Source organism: Barbus barbus (genome assembly GCF_936440315.1).
Source record: "Barbus barbus genome assembly, chromosome: 36".
Taxonomy (NCBI): Eukaryota; Metazoa; Chordata; class Actinopteri; order Cypriniformes; family Cyprinidae; genus Barbus; species Barbus barbus.
In genome coordinates, this window is record NC_136714.1 from 499881 (window position 1) to 524348 (window position 24468).

A 24468-nucleotide genomic window follows, 5' to 3' on the forward strand; every position below is an offset into this window, starting at 1 on the left:
GCTTATTTTTTAGATTATTAAACAACAATAATAGTCTGATCTCCTTATAAAAAAATGTTTGTAAAAAATGAATCAACTGTAAGTTTTTATTTATGTGCTGTCCCATTTATGTGCATCTTCCCATAACACCTGTTGTACATGTTACATCGTTAGAAGAATAGCATCTACGCTAATATTAATCTGTTTCTTTCTTATTCCGAGGTCACCGAAGCCACCCAGATCCAGACCGTATCCAGATCAGATGGTGGATCAGCACCTAGAGATGACCTCCACGGCCCTGAACGTCAGCGGAGACCAGGACACCGAGATGAAGCCCCAGAGACTGACCACCTCCGAAGACCTCGTCACCTAGAAGGCCATCGGGACAAGACCACAGGAACCAGATGAGTCCTCTGCACAATCTGACTCTGCTGCAGCCTAGATGGTCTCTGATATTTGTCTCTGACATTTCAGCTGATGAATGGATTTGAAATTATCCTGTTTATGTTATTTGTCATTTTGTTTTCCAATTTTACAGGAGCACTTTTGTGATGCTGCAAGTGGGAGTGGATATCTTGCTTGGATATCCGCATCTCGTCATGCTGAAAACAAAGAATGAGACTACTCTTTCCAAGGAGGTCCAAACGCCATTAGCAAAGACTGTTGTTTAAGCTGATAAATGTAAGCATTATAAACCTTATGACATTAATAAGAATATGTATTTTGTGCCTTTGCATTGATTTGCCTTGACATTATGATGTTTTAATTGTTGTAAGAACATGTTTTTTACATGTATTGCACTGAATGTCTATTGTTTTGTGGTAGAGTTGTAGTCAAGACCACCTAAACCGAGACCAAGACAAGACCACGACCAAGGCAGGACGAGACCGAGTCGAGACCAAGACTGACCAGCACTCCTCAAATTCATTATTTCATACATCAGGCTGTCAGGAAGCTGAACTCCCTCCCGTCCTTGCCCCCCCCCTCTCTTACCCCATGCAACACTGAACACTGATACTACGACCCCCCCCCCCCCCAGCTCCCCACATCCCCAGGACCTTCCACCCCCCCCACCCACTTAAAAACTGTGACCAGCACCTGTCACTTGTGCAGCATTGGACTGCAAACTACCTCTTCGGATAGTCTGATGAAAAGACTGTTCTTTTGTCACTTTAACAGACTGATAAGCTCTTCTTGCACTACACATATATCTGCACAGTGTTGTTTTATTTAACTGGTTTGCACTCTATCTATTCTGCCATGTGCCTTATGCCACTTTATTTATCTCTTTTTTTTTCTTTCTACAATGTCCTCAGACTGATAAGCTCCTCTGCACTATATACATATACACATATATCTGCACAGTGTTGTTTTATTTAACTGGTTTGCACTCTATCTATTCTGCCATGTGCCTTATGCCACTTTATTTATCTCTTTTTTTTTCTTTCTACAATGTCCTCAGACTGATAAGCTCCTCTGCACTATATACATATACACATATATCTGCACAGTTTTGTCTTATTGAACTGGTTTGCACGCTATCTGCCATGTGCCTTATGCCACTTTATTTATCTCTTTTTATTTTTCTACAATGTCCTCAGACTGATAAGCTCCTCTGCACTATATACATATACACATATATCTGCACAGTTTTGTCTTATTGAACTGGTTTGCACGCTATCTGCCATGTGCCTTATGCCACTTTATTTATCTCTTTTTATTTTTCTACAATGTCCTCAGACTGATAAGCTCCTCTTGCACTATATATATATACACTCTATACATACAGTATACACATATATCTGCATAGTTTTGTTTTATTTAACTGGTTTGCACTCTATCTGCCATGTGCCTTATGCCACTTTATCTATCTCTTTCTTTATTTTTCTACAGCGTCCTCATTTGTATATCTGTATAGTTGTATGTACATGTTTAAACTGCTGTCAGTGTCTTAAATGTTAACTGTATGCACCAAGGGTCTGAGAGTAATGCAATTTCAATTCTCTGTATGTATGTGCTGTACATGTGGAAGAATTGACAATAGAGCAGACTTGACTTGACTTGTATGTGCTTCATAATCTTGCTGCCCAGTGGGCCTGTTGTAATAGCCTGCAATGGGGCCCATCATTACTATGTTACGCCACTGTCATGGGTTAAGTCATTTAATATCACCCTAACTGTAAGTATACTGGGTGACATGGATACATATACTCTTTATTCTGGACATGGCTGTAAAACATCGTCCGGTCTGGATTTTTGAGATGTCTTGGCCTGGCAAACATGAACAGTAACATCTTCAATAGATCTAATAACAGACACTCTGAAATGTAAGCAATTTATATTTTCCATTAATAATCGCATTTGGTGTGAATGGATGGGGCTAATAAGAGCTTGCGTTTGATTGAGACTCGGTAACCATGCTGTGTTTCCCAAAAGCTCGTAAAAATGATTGCACGAATCATCTTAGACTTGCAGACCATCTCCCAAAACCATCATGTTATATTATGTTATATTATATATATATATCCGAGCTGTCTGGAACGCAGCATTAGGTTAACATTTGAATTAACGAGCGTGTAGGCTACTACAATTACGAACCATTCTATAAATTGACATTTCAGCTCTAGACAAACAGATAGCGACTCCTAAGTAGCATTTAAAGCAGGGCTACGTGCGATTGTGTTAAGTGCATTTTTGGGAAACGCACATGAAACAATAAGGAACGTTTGTAAAATGACTCATAGAAAATGCTCTTAAGCGCTAAGATCAATCGTTATCGAGAAACGCAGCCCAGCTCAGAACACGGTCGAGTCGACGCAAGCCGTAAGGTAGATCAATCATGTGTGTGCACACATCTACATGTAGCCATTCATCCACAATTGAACCAAGTGGACAGTGAAATTGATGTAAAAACTGATAAGAAAAAAAAGTCAAAGCTGCTTTTAAAACTGTAGCTGTATACTGTAACTTTATAACAGCAACACTGCTTATAAAAAAAGCAAAACAGCAAGATTTATTTGACATCAAAACTAAAATTTTTAAAAATGCCCTCTAATCGCTCTCACGGTACTTAGATGTCACACACACACAGAACAGTCTATGTAAATATAATGGACCAGACACACATAATTAAATTGATGAAATAAACAAATGTATTTATAGTTTGTCAGTTTTGAAGATGAAGTATTAGGGCCACTGTTGTCTCCTCTGGCGCACATTTTTGGCAAATGAACAGCTGGGCTTATTCTTAGCTTCCTCCTCCTCCGCTAATGCTATCTTTTCGTACTTCTTGATCAGTCCATCGATATATCTGAAGCTTTCTGCCAAGAAGTCTCTGTCCTCCTCCTGTGTGTCAGGAGCACAGAGTTGGGGATGAATCCATCAGGAGCAATCGGCCAGATGATCCTCGGGCAGCTCGGCCACTTTATGTCCGGCAGTTTGGTCGGTGGAGGCGGATGATGTATTTTTTTCAGGGTTTTGATGTCAGATAGTTTGTCACAATAAATTGTTACATAAATTATGTTATTAAATTAGTTTTTAAGCACAAATGAGTGTTTCTTTAGTCTGTCAGTTTGAATGTGTAATTAACCTGCCTGTGAGCTTCCTTTCATGATTATCAACTTAAGGGTCAGAAACTTATTGCATTGATAAAAATATGAATGATAGTGTGAATGTCAGAGTCCAGACACATGCTCTGACTGTTTAGACTGACCAGTTGTTTGCTTACTAAAACTGCATTTGTCCAGTCTGATCAGCAGTTCTTTAGGCTGATTGATCCAAAATACATACATAAATAATGTAAACCCAGAATTCCCCATGCATCATCATTCATAGACCTGTTTTGCATGCTGCGTTGAGTGTTATTATCAGACATACACAAGTCAATACTTACCTAGTCTTTTTGATTTTGTAGCTTTGATCACATTATTGTTATTCTACAACACAGAGAAAGAATCTGTGGGACAAATCTGAGAGACAAATGTGCGGGACATGTGCCTGACTTCAGCCCCGTCTGATTGGTGTCTTGAGGGCTCCATAAAAGGAGAGAGTATTAGGAGTCAAAGAGGCTCCTGAGAAGCCAAGAAACACTGCAGCGTCAGAAGAGAAGAGCTGAAGAACATCACAGTGACAGACACAAGATGAAATGAAGAAATGAGTGTTTTGGAGGCATTGCTGTGGATGTAGTCTGGAAAGTTACGGTTGTGAAACAGAGACATGTGAGTTTTCTGGGCCAGACCTTGAACCTCACAGTGTTTTATGGCTGGACTTTGGAAACACAATAATATGTTTTAGATGCATCAGTAACTGTAATATAATTTAATGTCTGATTTAATTTCTCTTTACTAGATTGTTTGTATTTCTGAAGCTGGATCAGGCTGGTGAGTGAGAGATTGTGTCTAAATTTAGTCTGGACAATAGTCTCTGTCATGATGGTGTACAGTTACAACACATTTGGTGTGAGAAGTAGCTATATATAGACTGATATAGTGACCACAGCACTGAAGAGTGCAAACGCTGCAATGCAAAAGCGTCTTTCCACCGGCTGATATTTACTGAAATGATTCTTAAATCAAATATTGTGTTATATTGTGCATCTAAATGATTATCTTTTGTGCTTTTGGAGTTTGTTCGTGTCTCAGATCCATGAGCTTCTTCTTTTCTTCTTGCCATGGGCAACCACGCATTTACTGCGGGTAAAACATCCGTCTGCTCATTCCTTCATTCATTTACCAAACACAAATGAGAGCACTGATGCATTTATCTACATTTCAGCTTTTTAAATAAGATTATTCATTTCTTTCTCTATTGTGCTCAGTATATTTTTTGCATAATTTATTTCTCCTAAAATCATATTATCGTATATATATTATGTCGCTCTTTTTATTATTATTTATAGACTCAAATATTTAATATATTTTTTGAGGATGGTCATTCATGAATTATAGTTTGGCCCATGGCACTTTATTTTCCCCCAGAACTGTGTGTGCATTATTTTCCACATTTTGTGTCTCATTGTTGCAGACGTTGAAGATTTCAAGTCCATCGTGTCGACTCTAGAGAGCCAGCGCATTCTGACCGAACACAACAGACTGGAGAACAGGCTCTCACTCAATCATGTCAATAAGTTAATTATCATGTATTTAATGACTGCATGAACAAGCCATGTCACTTGAGTTATCATGCATTAATCAGCGTCCTATAGGTCCTCGTATAGACAGAACGTTTGTCACATTTTGCCGAACAGACGCTGTGTCAGGATGTCCTTGAGTTATATTTAACTTCTCAGTGTTAATTGGTGTGTAGGTCACATCCTAACAACTCACTAACAACTCACACATTGCTATAACTGATACTGTACAAAACAGTGTGGTAGTTTCATTAAATTACAGTATTACTGATTTAAGATAGGACACATTTTAGAACCTAAAACTGAAGTCTACAGAATAAAGATAAAGATATTAAGAAGATGCTGAGTGTTTTGTGTTTATTATTTCCCTTTGCAGGCTGCTGATGAAGAAACAGGTCAGGAAATGAATGAAGTGAATCAGGAACCAGACCTGCTGGCCCTCAAGTTTCTTTATAGTAACACAGACTCACCTGAAGACAACACAGTAAGTCTGTTACAAAGAAAAATATTCCCCCCCCCCCCTAATGGGCTTTCCAAACTGGGTTTTCACTGGGGTACTGAAGCTCATATTTCAGTAATTCAGTGTTATTCCCTGATTTTTATTAATGCTCACATGGCATGCAAGTAAACACATAAAATACATACATTTTAGTGTTTTATTTTGACTGATAGGCTGCACAGCAAAAATTATATTGTGATTATTTAGTCATATATCATGATTGCAATTTGAAAATAAATCTCTTATTGATTCATTGTGCCGCCCTGATGTTTTTTTTAATGTTAATTATTAACAATAGGAAATAGTTTAGAGTATCTAAGTCTAAAAATGTTGACCAAAACAGTAGTCTTTATTAATCTTCAACATTCAAAACTGAGTTTTTTTGGGCCCAAAGCTCACCTTCTGGGGCCCCATTAACATAAGTAATTAATTGAATTAAATTAATTATTAAGTAATTATTTTATTAAATATATATTATGAATAATTCATATAATATATATAATTAAATTTTAGCTTGAAAAAGAAAAGTAAGGGGTTGCGCTTACCTTTTCTGTAATTTAATTAGTTACTTCTGCTGTAATTGCATTTTAGAATGTCCCAAAATTAGAATGTCCCTAAATTAGAATTTCCCAAAATGTCCCAAAATTAGAATGTCCCAAAACCGTGCCTTGAACTAAACACCGACGTATTTCTTTATTCTTGAGTCCAAGTTCAAAATAAAACTCTATGAACCGCTCCATTGTGAACATATGGAGCTGTCTGAACCACTGCAAGCTGTAAAGTAAACAGGAAGAACTCAACTGGTTTTGCGAGAGAACACAAATATCTTTGCGAGGGAATGCAAAACAATTGAAAAATATTTTTTCCTCCCACCCCCAATTTTTTCCACTCACCCTGTATTTTTCCCACCACCATGTCCCTTAAAGGGCTCCATACATTACTTTATAGGCTATAGATTAGAACAATTCTATATTAAACCTTCATGTAACTTTCTCCCTTTAAATACTTTGGTCAGTTCTAGAATAATTTATGCAGCTTTATATTACTGATCTGAAAGAATTAGAAGAGCAGTTTCACATCTATCCTTGTTTTGCTCAACTGGTCGAGGTTAATATGGGATTTAGAAAGTAATTAGTAATAGGTAATGCAATACTTTCTAAAGAGAGAAATTAGTACAGTAATCGAATTACTCTGTTGAAGATGTAGTTAGTAGCTAATTAATTACTTTTTAAGAGTAACTTACTCAACACTTCCTATTAGGCTTTTGTGGCCCCTGGCAGTTTGAGGCCCCTAGAGGACAAACTGCTTACTACTGAAATAAAACGATAAGGATTGTCCCTTTGGTGTTTTTTGTCAGGGGCCCGTCAGCAGCTCTTCTTCTGGCACAATGAGCATGACTCTGCTCCCGGCGTATCTCTCGGCGTTAGCCGCTAAACCACGAGCGGCCCCGCAGGGCCCCGGCACTATGGAGCAGATGAGAGCGGATCTCCGAGAGCTACGAGATGAACTGGACTTGATGAAGACGCAGCACAAGTTTGTGTAACATGAATGCATGCTGTTTTGGGATTCTTATTCTTATATTTCTGTAAATGTAACGGCGCTGTGTTTCAGAAAAGAGATCAGACTGCTCACGAACGAACTGGATGAAGAAAAGAAGATGCGTTTGTCACTGCAAGTAAGCATGAAGAGGACTCAAGAGCCTCTAGATGTTAAATAATTTCATTCATGAACAGTGATGGGGAAAGTTACTTTTAAAAGTAATGCATTACAATATTGCATTAGTCCATAAAAAAGTAACTAATTGTGTTACTTAGTTATGAAAAGTAATGCATTACGTTACTTTTTGTATTACCTGGGCTGCACTTGCTTATTTATATGTGTCCCTGCAGCACAGAAGCAGTCATGAGTAACACAGGTATATCTGTAGCAATAGACAACAATACATTGTATGGATCAAAATTATACATTTCTCTTTTATGACAAAAATCATTAGGATATTAAGTAAAGATCATGTTCCATAAAGATATTTAGCAATTTTTTGATTAGTAATATGCATTGCTAAGAACTTCATTTGAACAACTTTAAAGGAGATTTTCTCAATATTTAGATTTTTTTGCTCCCTCAGATTCCAGATTTTCAAATAGTTGTATCTCAGCCAAATATTGTCCTATCATAACAAACCATACATCAATGGAAAGATTATTTATTCAGCTTCAGATGATCCATAAATCTCAATTTCAAAATATTGACCCTTATGACTGGTTTTGTGGTCCAGGGTCACATTTTTTAATTACCAAAAACCCAAAAGTTATATTTTGGGTAACTATAAAGGCATAAATAAACTAAATAAATTGGAAAACGATGTAACTTGTGTTACTTTTTCAAATAATGCATTACTTTACTACTTAAACACTAATCAGACTTGCTTGTAATGGGTTACCCTCAACACTGTTGTTTAATTTTGTACCATGAACACTCACTCGTGCTCTCTTTCACTCCAGATCGAAGTGGAACGTCTTAAGAAACACATGTCCAAGTGAGCCACTTCTGAGGCAGACGTCACAGATACAGATAAAGACGTCACAGATACAGATAAAGTCTCAGCTGAACTCAAGTGTGCAATGAAGATCTTCCAAAGACTGAGGAAGAACTCTGGAGAATTTGTTTCAGAACTCAAAGAACATATTGCTATATAAAACACGCTTTGGGTTTTAAACCATGAACGATGACTGAAGAGAGAGAGAGCAACCTATACGCATTGTTTCAGTCACATGCATTGATTCCTTTAAATGTAAGGTCTGATGTTAATTAGTCAAAGTAATCAATTTCATCTTTATAACCGTTTTCCGTGTTGTGAGAAGGATTCTAAAGCTTGAAGAATACTGTGAGGGGTCATTTAGACTTTCACCAGGGCTGCAATTAATTGATCAAAAATACAGAAGATATTGTGAAATATTATTACAAATTAATATAAGCATTTTCTATTTGAATATACTTTAAGATATAATGTATTTCTGTGATCTGCAGCTGTATTTTCAGCATCATTACTGCAGTCTTCAGTGTCACATGATCTTAAGAAATCTTTATAATATGCTTTTCTGATTATTATCAGTATTGAAAACAGTCGTGCTACTTAATGTTTTTGTGAAAACTGTGATACATTTATTCAGGATTCTGATGAATAGGAAGTTCAGAAGAACTTGCATTTTTTAAAAATATAATTTTTTTGTAACAATGTAAATGTCTCATTTTGATCAATTGAAAAAAAAAAAAGTTACTGGACCACCAACTTTTAAATAGTAGCGTGTGATGAAATGTATTAACATTGCTGTTAAATTCATACATGTATGGGTATATCAGAATTTCATGTTTATATGAGCAGAAAGGCAAGAAGTGAGGCATATGAATTAAAAAAGGGTCCTGTAAGAAAAAGACTATACTTTAAAACTAAAGCAATACCATAAATATCACTGACATAAAGAGGCAAAAACAAGAAAAATATATATTTACAAAAATATTTATTTATATTACATAAAAACAAAGAAAGTGTAGCTGTACCTTCATGAAGAAAATCAAACAGCCAACTGTAAATCACATTTCTGAAGGGACTCTGAAAGACAACACTGGACCCAAGAGAAAGCACTTCAGATCCTCTGAAGGACAGCGGTGTCAATAACGGACTGAGAGAGAGTCTGGATCAGAAGTTGGAGTCTTCACAGGGGATCGGTCTGAACGTCACGTCTTTATTTTCCTCCAGCAGAAGATCGAAGCGACACAGAGGTCTGCTGAAACACAAGACAACAGTTTAGTGACACGGAGCTGAAGGAAACCAGAAGAGATGTTGTGGCTGTCAAGTGAACGCTGGTCTTTGTCTCTATTCTGCTCAAGATGTATACTGACAAGCATCAATTTAATCTCTATGTCTGAATAACTCATGCGAATAAAACACTGTTTTGAGGGTACCACAGTTTGAATCTAGCCTGCGATATTTCCCAATCTCATGTGTAATGATGAATGTTTCAGCAGGCAAGAGCCATTTACAGTAACTCTGGGGTCATTATACTTAAATGTTTCTGAAAGAAGTCTCTTTTGCTCACCAAGGATCAAAAATACAGTACAAATAGTGAAATATTATTATAATGTAAAACAGCTGTTTTCTATGTGAATATGTGTTAAACTGTAATGTATTTCTGTGATCTGCAGCTGTATTTTCAGCATCATTACTCCAGTCTTCAGTGTCACATGATCTTCAGAAATCATAATAATATACTGATTTACTGCTCAACAAACATTTCTGATTATTATCAATGTTGAACACAGTTGTGCTGCTCAATATTTTTGTGGAAACTGTGATACATTTTATTTTTCAGGATTCACAGATGAATAGAAAGTAAAAAAAAAAGAACAGCATTTATTTGAAATAGAAATCTTTATAATGTTATAAATGTCTATACTGTCACTTCTGATCAATTTAATTTAGCCTTGACGAATAAATGTATTAATTTCTTTAAGAATAACAAACTTTTGAGTATGTTTTATGTCAAACATACACTTGTATGACACCTTGAGACCTCATGCTTGAATTAAATGAAGCACAAATAATTGATTCACAGAGCTGTTATTTGACTGAAGACTTACTGCGAACAGTTCATAAAGAGCATGTATCATGAACTCTTCCTTCAGAAACTCTTCCTTCAGATGAACACTACAGACCTGAGGTTGTTCTGTAGAGGAGTGAGGCGGATGCTCAGGAGCCGCAGTTTCTTGTGCGGCCGGATTCCTTTCCCCGTAGAGAACTGGAGCGTGATCTCTTTCACAGGCTGGACATCTCGGTCAAACTGAGCCAGAACGCTGCTCTCCACAAACCTCTCAAACATCAGGGATTTACTGGAAGAGAGATGAGAAACATCAGCATCCAAAAGATCAATCTGGAAATACTCCTTATACGAGACGGAAACTTACCGGTTGAGTTCAACTTGTGCCTCTTCTTGTCCGTTGCTTAATTTAATTGTTAAATATCCCCAGTGTGTTTTCTGGTTCCATGTGACAATGTCAACCTTATAACCGAACTCTAGTGGAGTCAAAGATTACATCAATAAACCGTTACATATATATATGTGACCCTGCAGCACAAAAGCAGTCATCAGTAACACAGGTATATCTGTAGCAATAGCCAACAATACATTGTATGGATCAAAATTATACATTTCTCTTTTATGACAAAAATCATTAGGATATTAATATCATGTTCCATGAAGATATTTAGTACATTTCCTACCGTAAATATATCAAAACTTCATTTTTGATCACTAATATGCATTAATTTAGACAACTTTAAAGGTGATTTTCTCAATATTTAGATTTTTTTGCACCCTCAGATTCCAGATTTTCTAATAGTTGTATCTCAGACAAATATTGTCCAATCATAACAAACCATACATCAATGGAAAGATTATTTATTCAGCTTACAGATGATCTCAATTTTAAAAAAATGGACCTTTATGACTGGTTTTGTAGTCCAGGGTCACATATATATGTTACCCTGAAACTGAAATAATCTGCTCACAGTTGAAATGTAATGAAAGATGTTGTAAAGAGATGCTCACTGCAGTATGGAAGTGCTTTATTAGTTTGGAAATATGTCTTCGTTTGTCCCAGCTGCAGCAGCCTGTCCTTCCAGCGCACAGAATCATAACCTGCACAGAGCAATGAAAGCATGTCTGTCTCAGATCACATGAAGCTCAGAGTTTGCTCAGGGTTCAGAGTTTACCGAAAACAGGGCATCCGTCCGGCGCGAACCTCCCACAATCCATGCACTTCCCGTCCTGCAAGAGTGTGTATGATTCACAGGGGTACGCAGTGATGGGACAGGAGCCGTTCACAGAGCTCATGTAGAGGAACACTGACCTCTGATGGTCACACTTGAAATACTGCGAGCCTGTGGAAGATCAGAGAGATCTGCAGTCTATCAATACATGCATATATACAGTACATTATGATATAAGATGCTCTGAGCAACTTCAACAATATGAAACATGAAGAGAATTCAGAGCATCATGCTAGTCTGGGGCATGAAGATGTTCTTTCTTTCTTTCTTTTTCTTATGGTTTGTTAACAACGAGAGTAGCATCTTGCAAGTAAGGATGATATAATTGCTAACACTTTTATATGCCTCACATTCGAAAATTCAGGGAGGTATGATTAGAAAGGAAGTAAAAGATTGAAAATCAATGTTTATTTTCTATTTAATTTGATGAGCATTTTTAAGTTTAAAAAGTACACAAAAATACATACTGCCATTCAAAAGTTAAGAACCAGTAAGATTTTATTTATTTATTTATTTTTATAAATAAGTCTCTTCTACTCATGAAGGCTACATTTATTTGATAAAAAAAATACAGAAAAACTGTAATATTGTGAAATATTATTACAATTTAAAATAACTAATTGTTTTCTGTTTTAATATACTTTAAATTAGAATTTATATTTAGCAATAATAGGCCTACAATACAATTTAAAAGTTTGGGGTTAGTACATTTTTTCTTTTTTTTTTCTTTTTTTTAACATATTTCAGCAAGAATGTGTTAAATTGATTTAAAAAAAATATAGTAAAGGCTTACATTGCTACAAAAGATTTCTATTTTAAATAAACTGATAATAGAGGAATGTTTCTTGAGCAGTAAATCAGCTCTATATTAGAATAATTTTAACACATATTCACAGAGAAAACAGATGTTTTACATTCTAATAATATTTCACACTTTTTACAGTATTTGTGATCAAATAAATGCAGCCTTGATGAGCAGAAGAAACTTCTTGAAAACATGAAAAATCTTACGGATCCCAAACTGAACAGCAGTGTGTGTTTGTGTAATATTATTGTTAATTGCGGTTACATTAAAATGCTATTAAAGTGGTTAAAGCTGACCTGAAAAGATGGTTCTGGGGCATCCAGGCTGATCCGCTCCACCGTTTGCGTAATAGTCGATGTGACCCAGGACATCACGATAGCCCAGTGCTGCAAGAAAACACCAACCATGAGTTAACCAAGTCTAGATATTCATTTTGTCTCCACCTTATTCTTCAACGCAGCAGTCAGCCGTTTTGAATGTGTGAGATTTCCGGTTCATTAGCTGCCGTAGGGACATAACGAGAAGAATAACAACATGCAGTAACGGTAACTACAAGCCAGCGTGTTCTTAATTAAGATAATACGTTACAATAATATAGTAAGACAGTTTTCAATATTGAGCAGCAAAAAGAGCTGTTTTGCACAGCTAAAAATAGCGGGACGCAGATGAGACCGGAAGCCAGACACATTCAATTTACAAATGACCACGACCGCTCTTACGGGAAAAATAAGGTGGATAGGGCGTCATATACAGTGTGGAGTGAAGAGCCTCGTCTGGTGATGTGTGAGAGAAACACACCGTCCATGTCTGTGTGCAGAACCTCCACGAACTGGGCATCAGACGGGTCGAGACGCTCGCTCGGGGGCCGACCGTTAAACTCGGGCCCCGCCGGGTCCAGCGCTGAGTGGGACACACAAACATCACAATCACACACTGAAACACTCGACTCAGAGCTTCAGGAGGAGAACGGATCACTCACCTGTTATTCTGCCAATGCTTCCATTAAAACTGGCCCCAGTGAAACCTGAAATGTGGGCCCCTAAACTGACACCGATCATGTGTATGGAGCCGAGATCAGCCCCTTTCTCCTGTGAACAAACACACACACACACACACGTTTACTACACAGATGAATATGACAGAAAGCTACAGAAAGTCAGTTACAGGAAAGACTGTGGTGAACATTTTACAAAAGAAAATAATGGGACTCTCATTAGGCTAGTTAACACCTTGAAAATGGATGTTTATGGAATTTTCAAATGTTTATCTGTGTACATATTAAACAATATGCCTTTATCCTCTTTGAATTTCTGGGCCTCTTCAGTCACTTTTGACCAAAAATACTTTAAATTTAATGTTCTGTTTCATCAGAATGGGCTGACACTTGTCCTATATCGCCACCTCCTGGCTTGGCATGCTCTTGACGGTGCTTCATAGCATGCCATTGTGTTTTCGTGTGGACAGAGATTTTTTTAGAAATGCAAGAAGGAAAAACTGTTTATAAAAATACGCGTGTACATGTGGACATGGCCTTGGTGACGTTTGTCACATTAGCTATGTGAACACACACAAAATAAATCATGGACACGACACAGATATGTTAAAGGGCCAAAAAAATGAACACTTTGTCTCTTCACGGTCAGAAATGACCAACATATAAAATGAATAGGAAATAAGAAAAATTATCTGATGCTCATCTAACAAACAATATCAAAACCTTAACAAAAAGTAGTCATTAAGAATGTCTAAATATATATCTAAACAAAACCTAATAAAAATAAATAAATAAAATATGCAAAAGCCTCTCTATGTATTTATTTACAATCACATTACACCGAAAAATGAGTTTAAAGGCCTTCATTCTATTTTAATCCTAAAAACCACATTTATTGAATAATAAAAATAATAATGATTATAAACAAATTATTTAATTTTAATGAAAAAATGTTCTGATGAAATTGTATAAATATTGCATGAGCCTTATACATTTACAGAAAATAACTTCTTCCTTTCAAAATAACGTGGATCATTTGAATCCATTTCCTCCAGTAACCCCACACTCCACTTAAACAACTACAGCTATTAGCAAATGACAAAGAATCAGTCAAGTCCTGATTAACAAAATCAAGCCATGCCCTACAGTGCTTTCCTCATTTGAGAAGCCTCAAGATATATATCTCAAATATACATCTCAAAGAAAAGACGGCAGAGCGTATGTGACGTAAGTTACCTACATGGGCTTTATCAACATAAGACTGCATTAAAACAGCAAGAGGTCAGCTGCTGTTTATTCAAGTCTCCACCTGAAGAAGTTAAGGATTAACACACGACTATAAAACATCTGTATGCTTCACCTGTGTACAGACAAACCTGATACCGTCATCAAGAACCAGCACAAGCTTAAACAGCTCATGTCACATCTGTTTCATTTCACTACCACTTTACAGCTTCTCCCTGAAACAACTAAAACTACAATAGAAATAAACAGAAACGGCAATAAATAAATAATTACAATGACTTCAGATATTAAAAACATTTTATTTCAGCTAGTTGCTGATGCAACCTTTCTCATTTCCATTCAGTTTAATTTAAGTTGAAGTACTAAAATAAATACTAAAAACTAACATAATAATAAAAAAAATACAAAAACAAAAAAAACACAAAATTATACTAAAACTATAAGCAAAAATAAAAACAGAAAATATCTGATCCTTAGAATGAAACGGCCCATTTTTCTGCTTTGCTCAGTCATGAATTATGACTTGTTAATCAGTTTTATGGCTCAGACTCTCTCACGGAGGAAAGCTTCTGATTGGACAAAAATCTGTGTGCAATATAATATACAGTAGAGATCAAAGGTTTACATGGAAAATAAGCGGGATCATACAAAATGCATGTTATTGTTTATTTAGTACTGACCTGAATAAGATATTTCACATAAAAGATGCATATAGTCCACAAGAGAAAATAATAGTGGAATTTATAAAAATGACCCCGTTTTTTGCTTTGCTACTGGCTCCCCAGGCCTAGATGGGACGTATGTAACACATGCACTGAGCTACTTATACAATATGAAATATGAAGAGAATTCAGAGCATCATGCTAGTCTGGGGCATGAAGATATTCTTTCTTTCTTTCTCTTTCTCTCTTTTTCAACAACACCGAGGAGCTTTCCTCTTACCGTCATTTTCTGGATGAGCTGGGTAAGGTTTGCGGCCACCTTGCAGGTGTTATCCACCACTTTCCAGTAGTTTATGTTGGTGGCTCCGCGGTTCCAGTCCACCACGATGACGTTCATGTCGCGGCGCTGCAGGAGGAACTGCACGAACTCTGTGAGCCAGATGGGAGGCGAGCCGGTGGGCCGGTAGCCGTGGATGAGGAAGATGCTCGGGGAGCTGATGTTGAAGCGGGGGTTTCTGAAGGGCTCTCGGTGAGACAGCAGCTCAGCGCAGGACACATTGGGCCGTGTGTACAGCAGTAACCTCACGCTCAGAGACGTCCCGGTCAGAGAGTGCTTCAGGTCCAGGTCCGTCATCTCCTCACACTCCTGAGCTGCAGGGAGAACGCAAACAGAGCCTTCTGCTCGTCACTGCTGTTGCACACATCCCTCACAGGGTTATTTACATTCAGTCATTTAGCAGACGCTTTTATCCAAGGCGACTTACAAATGAGGATAATGGAAGCAATCAAAGTCAACAAAAGAGCAATGATATGCACGTGCTATAACAAGTCTCAGTTAGCCCAATGCAGTACATGTAGCAAGTTTTTTTATTTTATTATATAATAAATAAAAATAAAACAGATAGAATAGAAAAAGAATAGAACAAGCTAGTGTTCGAAGCCTTTTTTGCTTTTGTTAATTGTATAATAAATAAAAAGAAACAAAAAATAGAATACAAAAAGATTATAAAAGCAGTTTGTAAATGAATAGAGTGCAAGTCTAAAAGGGACTAGTTGTGGTTTTTAAAGAATAGAATGAGAATAGAGCGCTTGAGTTAGAGGTTCAAATACATATTTAAGCACACAAACTCCTGCAGGTTTATGAAGGTACTTTTAAGACTTTCTCAAGCCTTTTTTTATTAATAGACGAGAAAACAAAAACAAATGAGGCAAGTTTATGCAGTAAGACTTTTGAGTTAACAATAGTTTTTTAGTTCTGTTATACTTTGAGCCAATGCATATTTGTTTGCTCATGCAATGCTGATTGTCTTATTTTGCTAATAGAATAATTCTTGTCACCGCAACTGAAACAACAATTAATGTCGTTGAGGTAATTAATTTTTTTCGGTTTCCTGGATGAAAAAAAAGAATGTGTAAAAAGTCACCAAATTATCGAATTTATGGTTGTTTACAAATGACAAACATTAATGGATAACTCTAATATGTAGACAACATTGTCTTTGTTTGTGAGACAACTTACAAGACTAAGATATTGCAATGGAATTCTTTAATACTGTTAATACTGTCAACATGAGATCCATCAATGGCTCCAGAAACTCCAGGAAGGTCCTCGATCCTCATAAAAGTAGCTTGTTTTGCAATATGGTTTGGTGGTTAGTTAGAAAGTCAATCAAAGGCCATATAGTAGTGGTCAAAAGTGATGTCTGGCCAAGGAAATTTGATATCTTCACCCTTAATTAAAAAACAAAAAGTACAAGATTTTGTAAGAATATTGCATAGTTGCTTAGAGTCAGTTGTTTTATTTGTGATAATAATGCAGTGAAACATGCCAAATTGTGCAGCCATACTTTTTGGCCATGCTGTCATACGAAGAAATTATGAACACAATGAGGACCAATGAAATATTAATAACTTATGTTGTAGTCAGTGTGCCAATTTACTGATTTTGTCACTAGATTTAGTGACTTCTTCACTCCTTTAGAGACTTTTTTCAAAAACCTTGCAACAAAATCAATTTCTTGGACAAACCTTCTTTCCATTCCTCTCTGCATGACGTTATAAAGGCGAGTTCACTGATCTATATAAATATAGGCAGCGGCTATTTACACTAAGTGAATTTATTTACACAATGTTAAAATAGCAGGATTTTGCTATTTATACTACTTATTGCAAATAGTGTCAATTATCTTATTATAAATCAGTATGCAATAATAAGTTATTGAGTGTAAATTTGAATTCAAATTATTAAATGGATGCCACCTTATTGGGACAGTAAAGGCCTCCCTACCTACCCTAAACCTACCCGATACTTTATTTTCAACTTTTTGATTATTTCCTTCATTTTTATTGAAAATAAATGTTTTTCTGATGTGATGTGAAATTTGAAAAGTGAGAATTTTTTTTTTGTCAAAAGGCGGATTCAAACCCTGGTCATTCGTGTCAAAAGGTGCACAACACACATATTATCATCTGTGCCATTAGAGCTGATGACTGTTGACTGTCTTTTGTAATGTTGACCGGCCCAATCACACATTGGTGGGCGGAGTTAGTGTAAACAGCCTCTGCCAACAAGGCAGGTTATTTGCACTTAGTGTAAGTAGACACTCCGATAAAGGTAAATATAGATCAGTAAACTCACCTTTATGAGGTCATCTAGCAACATTAAGTTACCAGTTTGAGCTCATTTCAATTGAAAGCAGTTGGCAACACTAATCTGGGTTATTTTTCCTTGGTATTTTGATGGTTTAAGTGAAATGTGGGGGTCATAAAAAAACCCTCCCCATCACTTTTGGCCACTGTTGTGTTTGGTGAGGTTTTATAATTACTACTTTCATTTCTGCAGTTAGAGTATTGACTTGTTGAGTTGAAGAGGTTATTCAATTTCTCACTTTGTCAGTACAAAAAAAAAAAAAAATGGACAATCAAGTTTGTATTGTTTTATCAACTCCACATCATCTTATAACTCCAGTATGTCATATCTTCGTTGGAAAGTGTTTGTCTCCTCTTCATTGCTGCCATCTTGTTACTCCTAACTAGGTTAGGAGACCTCTTCAACTCTCTTAGATCTAGTCTTAACACTTAGGAACCTTTATGAATCACTCTTATTCTAAGGAATAAGAGTAAAATAAGAGCAAAACTCTGAGAGGCTTTATACAGACGGCCCCAGGTGGTGGTAAGAGGAGTGAACAAACGTTTTATTTCTCATCCAGTAAATGGATGCATGACATTAGATCTCTAGAGAACAATGATTGAGGATTGAGATACGAACAATATAATAACTGGGTTTATGGAAAACAGTAGAGATAAGTGGGACTGAGACAATAATAATAATACTTGTTGCATCTGTAACAAGGAGCTGTGACGAAAAGAAATATAGTAGCAAAAATGAATGCATTAAAATGAAGTTCTTTAGTTATGGAAGCGTTTATGAACAGCTGTTAAGTCACATTAAGGTAATATTATAAACTACGACAGTGCATTTCCAAAGTAAAACAGCTTTAAAGAATTTTAATGTTTTCGTCTAGTGAAAAAAACAAGATATTAAAATAAGGTCATAAGATTGAAGTCTTAAGGAATTCCTTTTAAAGGAAAGATCTATAATAATAATTTTTATAGTGAATGAATGTCAAATTACAGAACATGACTCCAAAACATGTGAGTTGCCAAAATATATAAAGTGAGCAGAGGATGATAATAGGGATGATCTTCTGAAAGAATGTTTCACTTTGAACAGTCTCAATGTTTTCTATGTGATGAGCACATAACAACCATAGCATTAATAACTAAAATGATGTAGGACCTCTAAGTTTTAAAGGTCAGTGTAACAGAGACTCAATCTGAGTGGAAATTTCTAAATGATACATTTCTTGATGTGTGGGTAAAAGAAAAATGAATATAAAAAAATATATGTTTATTTGAAAATGCATATCATCTGTCAAACGTGTTAAGCTGGGCTAGAGTTAAAAGATAGTAGAATGTTAAAGTTTATGAAAAGGCAGTGTTACCAGCCCTGCATGCCTCATTCAAAGTCAGCTGAATGCTGTTATCGGAGCCTGTGTGATAACAAGCTATTTATAGACGAGCACAGTGCTTCAGTTGAAATTTATAGACAAAGAGATGTTAAAGGAAATGATTGCCATGAAAAGGGTGATTGGTTGTTAAAAGTGTCAAAACTCAATGACTTTAAAGAGGTCTTTAAATACAGACCTTGAATGATAGATGGTTATATTTTAGACTAAATGTATTCTATGACCAGTACATGTTTTGTCTAATCATTAGTCTCCACCATGATACACAGCCAGTGGCTCCGGTCAAAGATGTAGTAGAACATTAGACTGAATGGACTGTTGGGATAATTAAATCTAAAAAATAACTAAAGTATAATCTCAGCACTGCTGTGATGCTGCTTAAAAGATGTCTAATGGATTTTAGTGATTAAATGCTAAATTAACTTGTATTTAAGCTGTAATTAACCTGTCTTCCTGTTTACTATTGGGCAGTCCAAATGGCTCTGGTGGCCTTTCCTAAAGCTCCAGAAAACACCTGATTATGTTGAAGAAAACTGTCAAAGATTTTGGAACGGGAAAGAGCGGTTACCAGTGTGCGTGAGGTGATTTCTCAATAACGGGTAAGATCCTCTTTTGGCCAAGTGGAGGACAACCTAAGGCAAGGGGTCACGCCGCAACGGGGCATCTACCCTGAAGCTAGGTGTTCTTTATGTAAATTGGAAATGTGAAGTTAAAAATTGATGTCCATTATGGCTTAAAAACCCTTATCTAAATTTGAGGGTATAAATTTAAATATTGTCAGCCATGTGTGATCAGAAGCATAAATGTTACAAACTTAACTGGAGTGTGTAAACTGATGACTGACAACTGCGTGATCATCTACAAAGACTCCTGTTATTGGTTGGGGGGGGGGGGGGGATTACATTATTTTGGTTAGCATCAAATTTGCTGGACGATATTTTGTTGTCGTTTGGATTTCTGTTTGTAAATGTGCTGATCAAACAATAATAAAAGACTCTGTTTCTTTAGGAAACAATAATAAAAGACTCTGTTTCTTTAGGAAGTGGCATATGAAGCTGTGAAAGCTTCTGCCACACAAACAAAGGAGATTGTGTGTACTGTGTTATCTGAAAATAACCTTGACTGTTTTAACTATCTACAGAGTATAAATATTTTGCTTCAGAGGCAGAGAAAACTGGCTGCAATATTAAAGACGACATTTGGTTTAGTGTTGATGGTAAACCTTGTTTACCCAAACATTTTTTCAACCATTATGCTAAATAGATGCATGGGTTGGACCGAGCATCAAAAGTGGGGATGGTAAAATAATAAAATAATAGCCATGGATGAACTGTCCTGGTCTGGTATAACCGGGGAAGGCAGAGAACAAGCAAGCTTGCCCTGTCCACCCCACACTTAACTTTTTTCCTTTTACAGGATGTCATGATGGATTGCATGAGCGTTTTCCTGGTAAAAAGGCCTATGCTACTGAGTGAACTCGAGAAATTATTTGGCGATCATATTTTTTTAGTTTGTAAAAGAATGGGGAACAGAGTTGAATTGGCTAAATGTTGAGAATAAATTTGAAATTCATTATGCATATGATCAACAAGGTAAACAAATAGTGAGAATGCAAATCAGATGACAGAAAATGACATGGGTTAAAGCCCTGCTCATTGCTCATTGTACTCCACCCTCAATACCACGACTGAGGTGCCCTTGAGCAAGACACCGAACCCACAACAGCAAATTAAGAATTTATTGAGGGAAAAGTTGTAGTTAATAGTGAATAACTGTTCCCTATTCTAAAGTGTTACCCAATGTATATATATGTGTGTGTGTGTGTGTGTATATATATATACATACACACACACTGTAAATGCTACAATCTATATATATATATATACACACACACACAAATTGCCTACACTCTAAAAAATGCTGGGTTAAATACAACCCAGTGCTGGGTAAAATATGGAAGAACCCAGTGATTGGGTTGTTTACACCCAGCGGTTGGGTTACTGCCCAGAAGGGTTAAACATTTAACCTAACTGTTGGTTGAAAACAACCCAGCATGTGTTCTGTCCGATATTTACCCAGCACTGGGTTGTATTTAACCCAGCATTTTTTAGAATGTAAGAGTTAGTTTATTTTAGATTTCAGATTTAATGCCATGTCAGCAGCCTAGGCTAGAACTGGGTCATACAGAAGATAATTTTATGTTAACATTTAATTCAACCTATTCCTTTGCTGCTGTCCTTTGATGAGCCAATTCAACCATACTAAAAAGCAAAAACGACTTAACAACAGAAAAATTTGAAATGCTGAATGGTGTTGAACTTTCTTCTCCTGTGTCCTATTCTTCATGTAATCCAGAATGGATTGGACTACTGTACAGACGCAAGTTACATATCCTCTTCAACCTGAGGCTGATTCATTTCACTTTTGGTGTGAAAGCGCTTTTGCCAAAAATAGATAATTTTACATTAAAAATAAATAAGTAAGCCCAGCCCAGATAAGAAAATGTAACACAAATTAACATAATGCATTACTTTCAATACAAAAGTAATAAGTAACATAATTAGTAACGCTATATTGTAATGCATTACTTTTAAAAGTAACTTTCCCCAACACTGCCAATGGCTACACTGGACGATCAATCTACACTGGACGAATGGAAAATATGTGTGTGTGTGTGTGTGTGTGTTTACAGGAAAAGTGGGACTAATGCTACATCTGTGGGGGTTATGTTAACTTTTCAAGAGAAATTCTACAGTAACACCCACCATAAATGAGACAACATCCACCATGAGTAATACAGAAACGCTAGCTTTCTCACAGCTGACTGTCTCACAGTGTTTCAGGCCGCGATGGTTAACCACAATGAATTGTAAGCATTTGGAAGAATGTCAGGTGGTTTCGTCTAACTTGTTAACTAAAATAAACAGTTTGTTACAAAGGCGGAAAAGTGACATGAAAGGCAGTTGATGTGGATTTGGATCAACTTTACCTCTGTGAGCGTCAAACATCAGCAGCGTCACAAACACGAGCCTCCAAAAGAGTGTCGGGCAGATCTGCAGAGAGAGAGAAGAACCTCAGAAAGTGTGCTGCAGTCGACAGCAGATCTCAAACACTTCTCATCTTAGCAGCCTTTCTCTCATTTTACATTCTGTATGCTTTTAGAGCGCAGCAGTTAATAAGAAATATGCTTTTGCTTTCTTATTCAATAAACTATTAAGCAGTTTTTGGAAAGCCACACATTACATTTTGCTCATGATGAAACCACAAGTTTCCAAAGACCCCTGCTGACACACACACACACACACACACACACACACACACACACTCACACACACACACACACAGTTTCCATGAAACTCATTACTGTACAATAGGGTGTGTGCTGTTTTGGTATTATTGATATACAACTATTGTTTTTGTTAATATTTTGAATTAATTTAACTTTTAATTTTCAGTCATTAACTTTTATAGTCATTTTGTTGTATTTAGTTTATGTTTTGTTTTGTTTTTAAATATGTCTGTATCGTTTTCATTAAGTTTATTTATTTATTTTTTTTCATTAGTTTATTTTGCACTTAAACTAAATATAAATGAGAAGTGTTGCTTTGCTGATTTAAAAAAAGATGTATTTATTTATTTGCTTGCTTATTTCTGTATTTATTTAGGTGGTTTCAGTTTCAGGTTTAGTTGCCAAGCATTACCCTGACGTGTATGTCTCAGGTTTTGCTTACATTTTGGGGACCAAATGTAGTAAAACTAAAAACATTTCCTATGACAAAAACATCTTACTAAATACAAATAATGTTTATTATAAATATTGATAAACACCATTTTCATTCAAATTGAAATACAAGGTTTGTGTGAGGACCAGGTTTAAGGGATATAAAACATACTAAATATCGCTAGCTCAGGATTAAAAGCACAGAATTCAATAGAAATGGTTCATTCTGGACAGTAACTCACACAAACCGTCTGTGTGTGTTTGGAGAGTCATTGTGTGGTTCTGTAAAGGGACATTTTAGGTACTCATTTGAATGGGCTGAAGCTGAAAAGAAGACAAACTGGTTTAAAGCTGCTTTCCCGGGGAGGGAATAAGAATGGGCTTTCAGTCAAAACAAGCAGAAGAACTCCCACGAATCTTTACATCAACCACGTCCTCAGTTCAAACACGAGACAGCATACAGTGAACCTGACTGACCACTCATGTGAGCAATCACACAAACACACACAGCCAGCCATGTACTCATATGACCAACAGACATAAGCACATGCTCAGACAAAGAGCACATACTACACCTCTCTGCTACAAGGCACAGCTTACAAGAGAGACGTCTTACCATGTTGGACGAGTGAAGAGAGGTTTCTGTCTGACAGTGAGCCTTTATGCTGTCAGGGTTGCTAATAATTCATCTGAAGACTCCAGGAAATAGTAAGGTGACACACTTACAGAGCAGCTCCTCCTTCCTGTCCACAGCTCCACCCTCCACATCCACACACATCCACCTACAGGTGCCACATTCCTCACATCCCTCTCTCTACCTGTGCTGAGGAACAAGACCAGACAATAAGCTCCAAACTAGTCACAGTAGGGGACTGCGGTGGCACAGATGTATGCATAAACTATTGTAAAAATATATATATATAAAAGTAAAATAAAATAAAGCTAAAGTTTAGGCTAAAAACACATCTCTTCCATCTTGATTTGACCCTTTTAGACACTCTTATTAATTCACTAACTGCTTGTTTTCTTAAAAAAAACTAACACTAGCTCTATTCTATTATTTTTGTATTCTATTTGTTTTCTTTCTATTTATTATACAATTAACAAAAAGCAAAAAAGGGCCTCTAACACTAGCTTACTCTATTCTTTTTCTATCCTATCAGTTTTCTTTGTATTTATTATATAAATAATAACGTGTTATTAGCTTGTTATAGCACTTGCATATCATTGCTCTTTTGTTGATTTTGATTGCTTCTATTGTCCTCATTTGTAAGTCACTTTGGATCTGTCAGGTGTGGGTGAAGGGATGAGAGCGAGGACTCACTTGCAGGAAATAGGGCTTTATTAATAATAAAAATTAAATAAAAACTACCCCGTAGGGGAGGACAGGACAGACTCATAAGCTGCATGCTCACAAAACATGACAAACATGAAAGCACGCATCCTGTGAAAAAAAACACAAGCTGCGTGCCACACAGAACAAGACAAAACAAGAGAAAAACACACACACAGAGGACAGAGGAGTGCATGGCCCGAGCGAACTCTAAATCACACACTCCCACAGCGAGAACAAACCTGGA

The 24468-nt window shown here is 36.5% G+C and overlaps 2 protein-coding genes across 3 annotated transcripts; one reads left to right on the forward strand and one right to left on the reverse strand.

Annotated features, from left to right (window-relative positions):
• Positions 1–4042: 4042 nt before the first annotated feature.
• Positions 4043–9572, forward strand: LOC306855476 (SH3 domain-containing kinase-binding protein 1). Of its 2 annotated transcripts, XM_079394221.1 has the most exons (8): positions 4043–4196; positions 4327–4358; positions 4604–4673; positions 5002–5096; positions 5484–5591; positions 6964–7139; positions 7218–7281; positions 8108–9572. In XM_079394221.1, exons 3-8 carry the CDS (start codon positions 4649–4651, stop codon positions 8144–8146), a joined length of 507 nt encoding a protein of 168 aa, XP_079250347.1. In that variant the 5' UTR covers positions 4043–4196; positions 4327–4358; positions 4604–4648; the 3' UTR covers positions 8147–9572. The 2 variants fall into 2 exon arrangements, with proteins under 2 accessions (XP_079250347.1, XP_079250348.1); XM_079394222.1 differs by having other exon boundaries at positions 4067–4196; positions 4327–4673; positions 8108–9029.
• lipia (lipase, member Ia) lies at positions 8750–23706 on the reverse strand. The gene is made up of 11 exons (XM_079394219.1): positions 23505–23706; positions 22157–22220; positions 15420–15790; positions 13218–13326; positions 13037–13138; positions 12535–12624; positions 11377–11544; positions 11213–11302; positions 10569–10677; positions 10320–10493; positions 8750–9388 (listed from the first exon to the last, which is right to left on the reverse strand). Exons 1-11 carry the CDS (start codon positions 23505–23507, stop codon positions 9304–9306), a joined length of 1365 nt encoding a protein of 454 aa, XP_079250345.1. The 5' UTR covers positions 23508–23706; the 3' UTR covers positions 8750–9303.
• Positions 23707–24468: the final 762 nt, after the last annotated feature.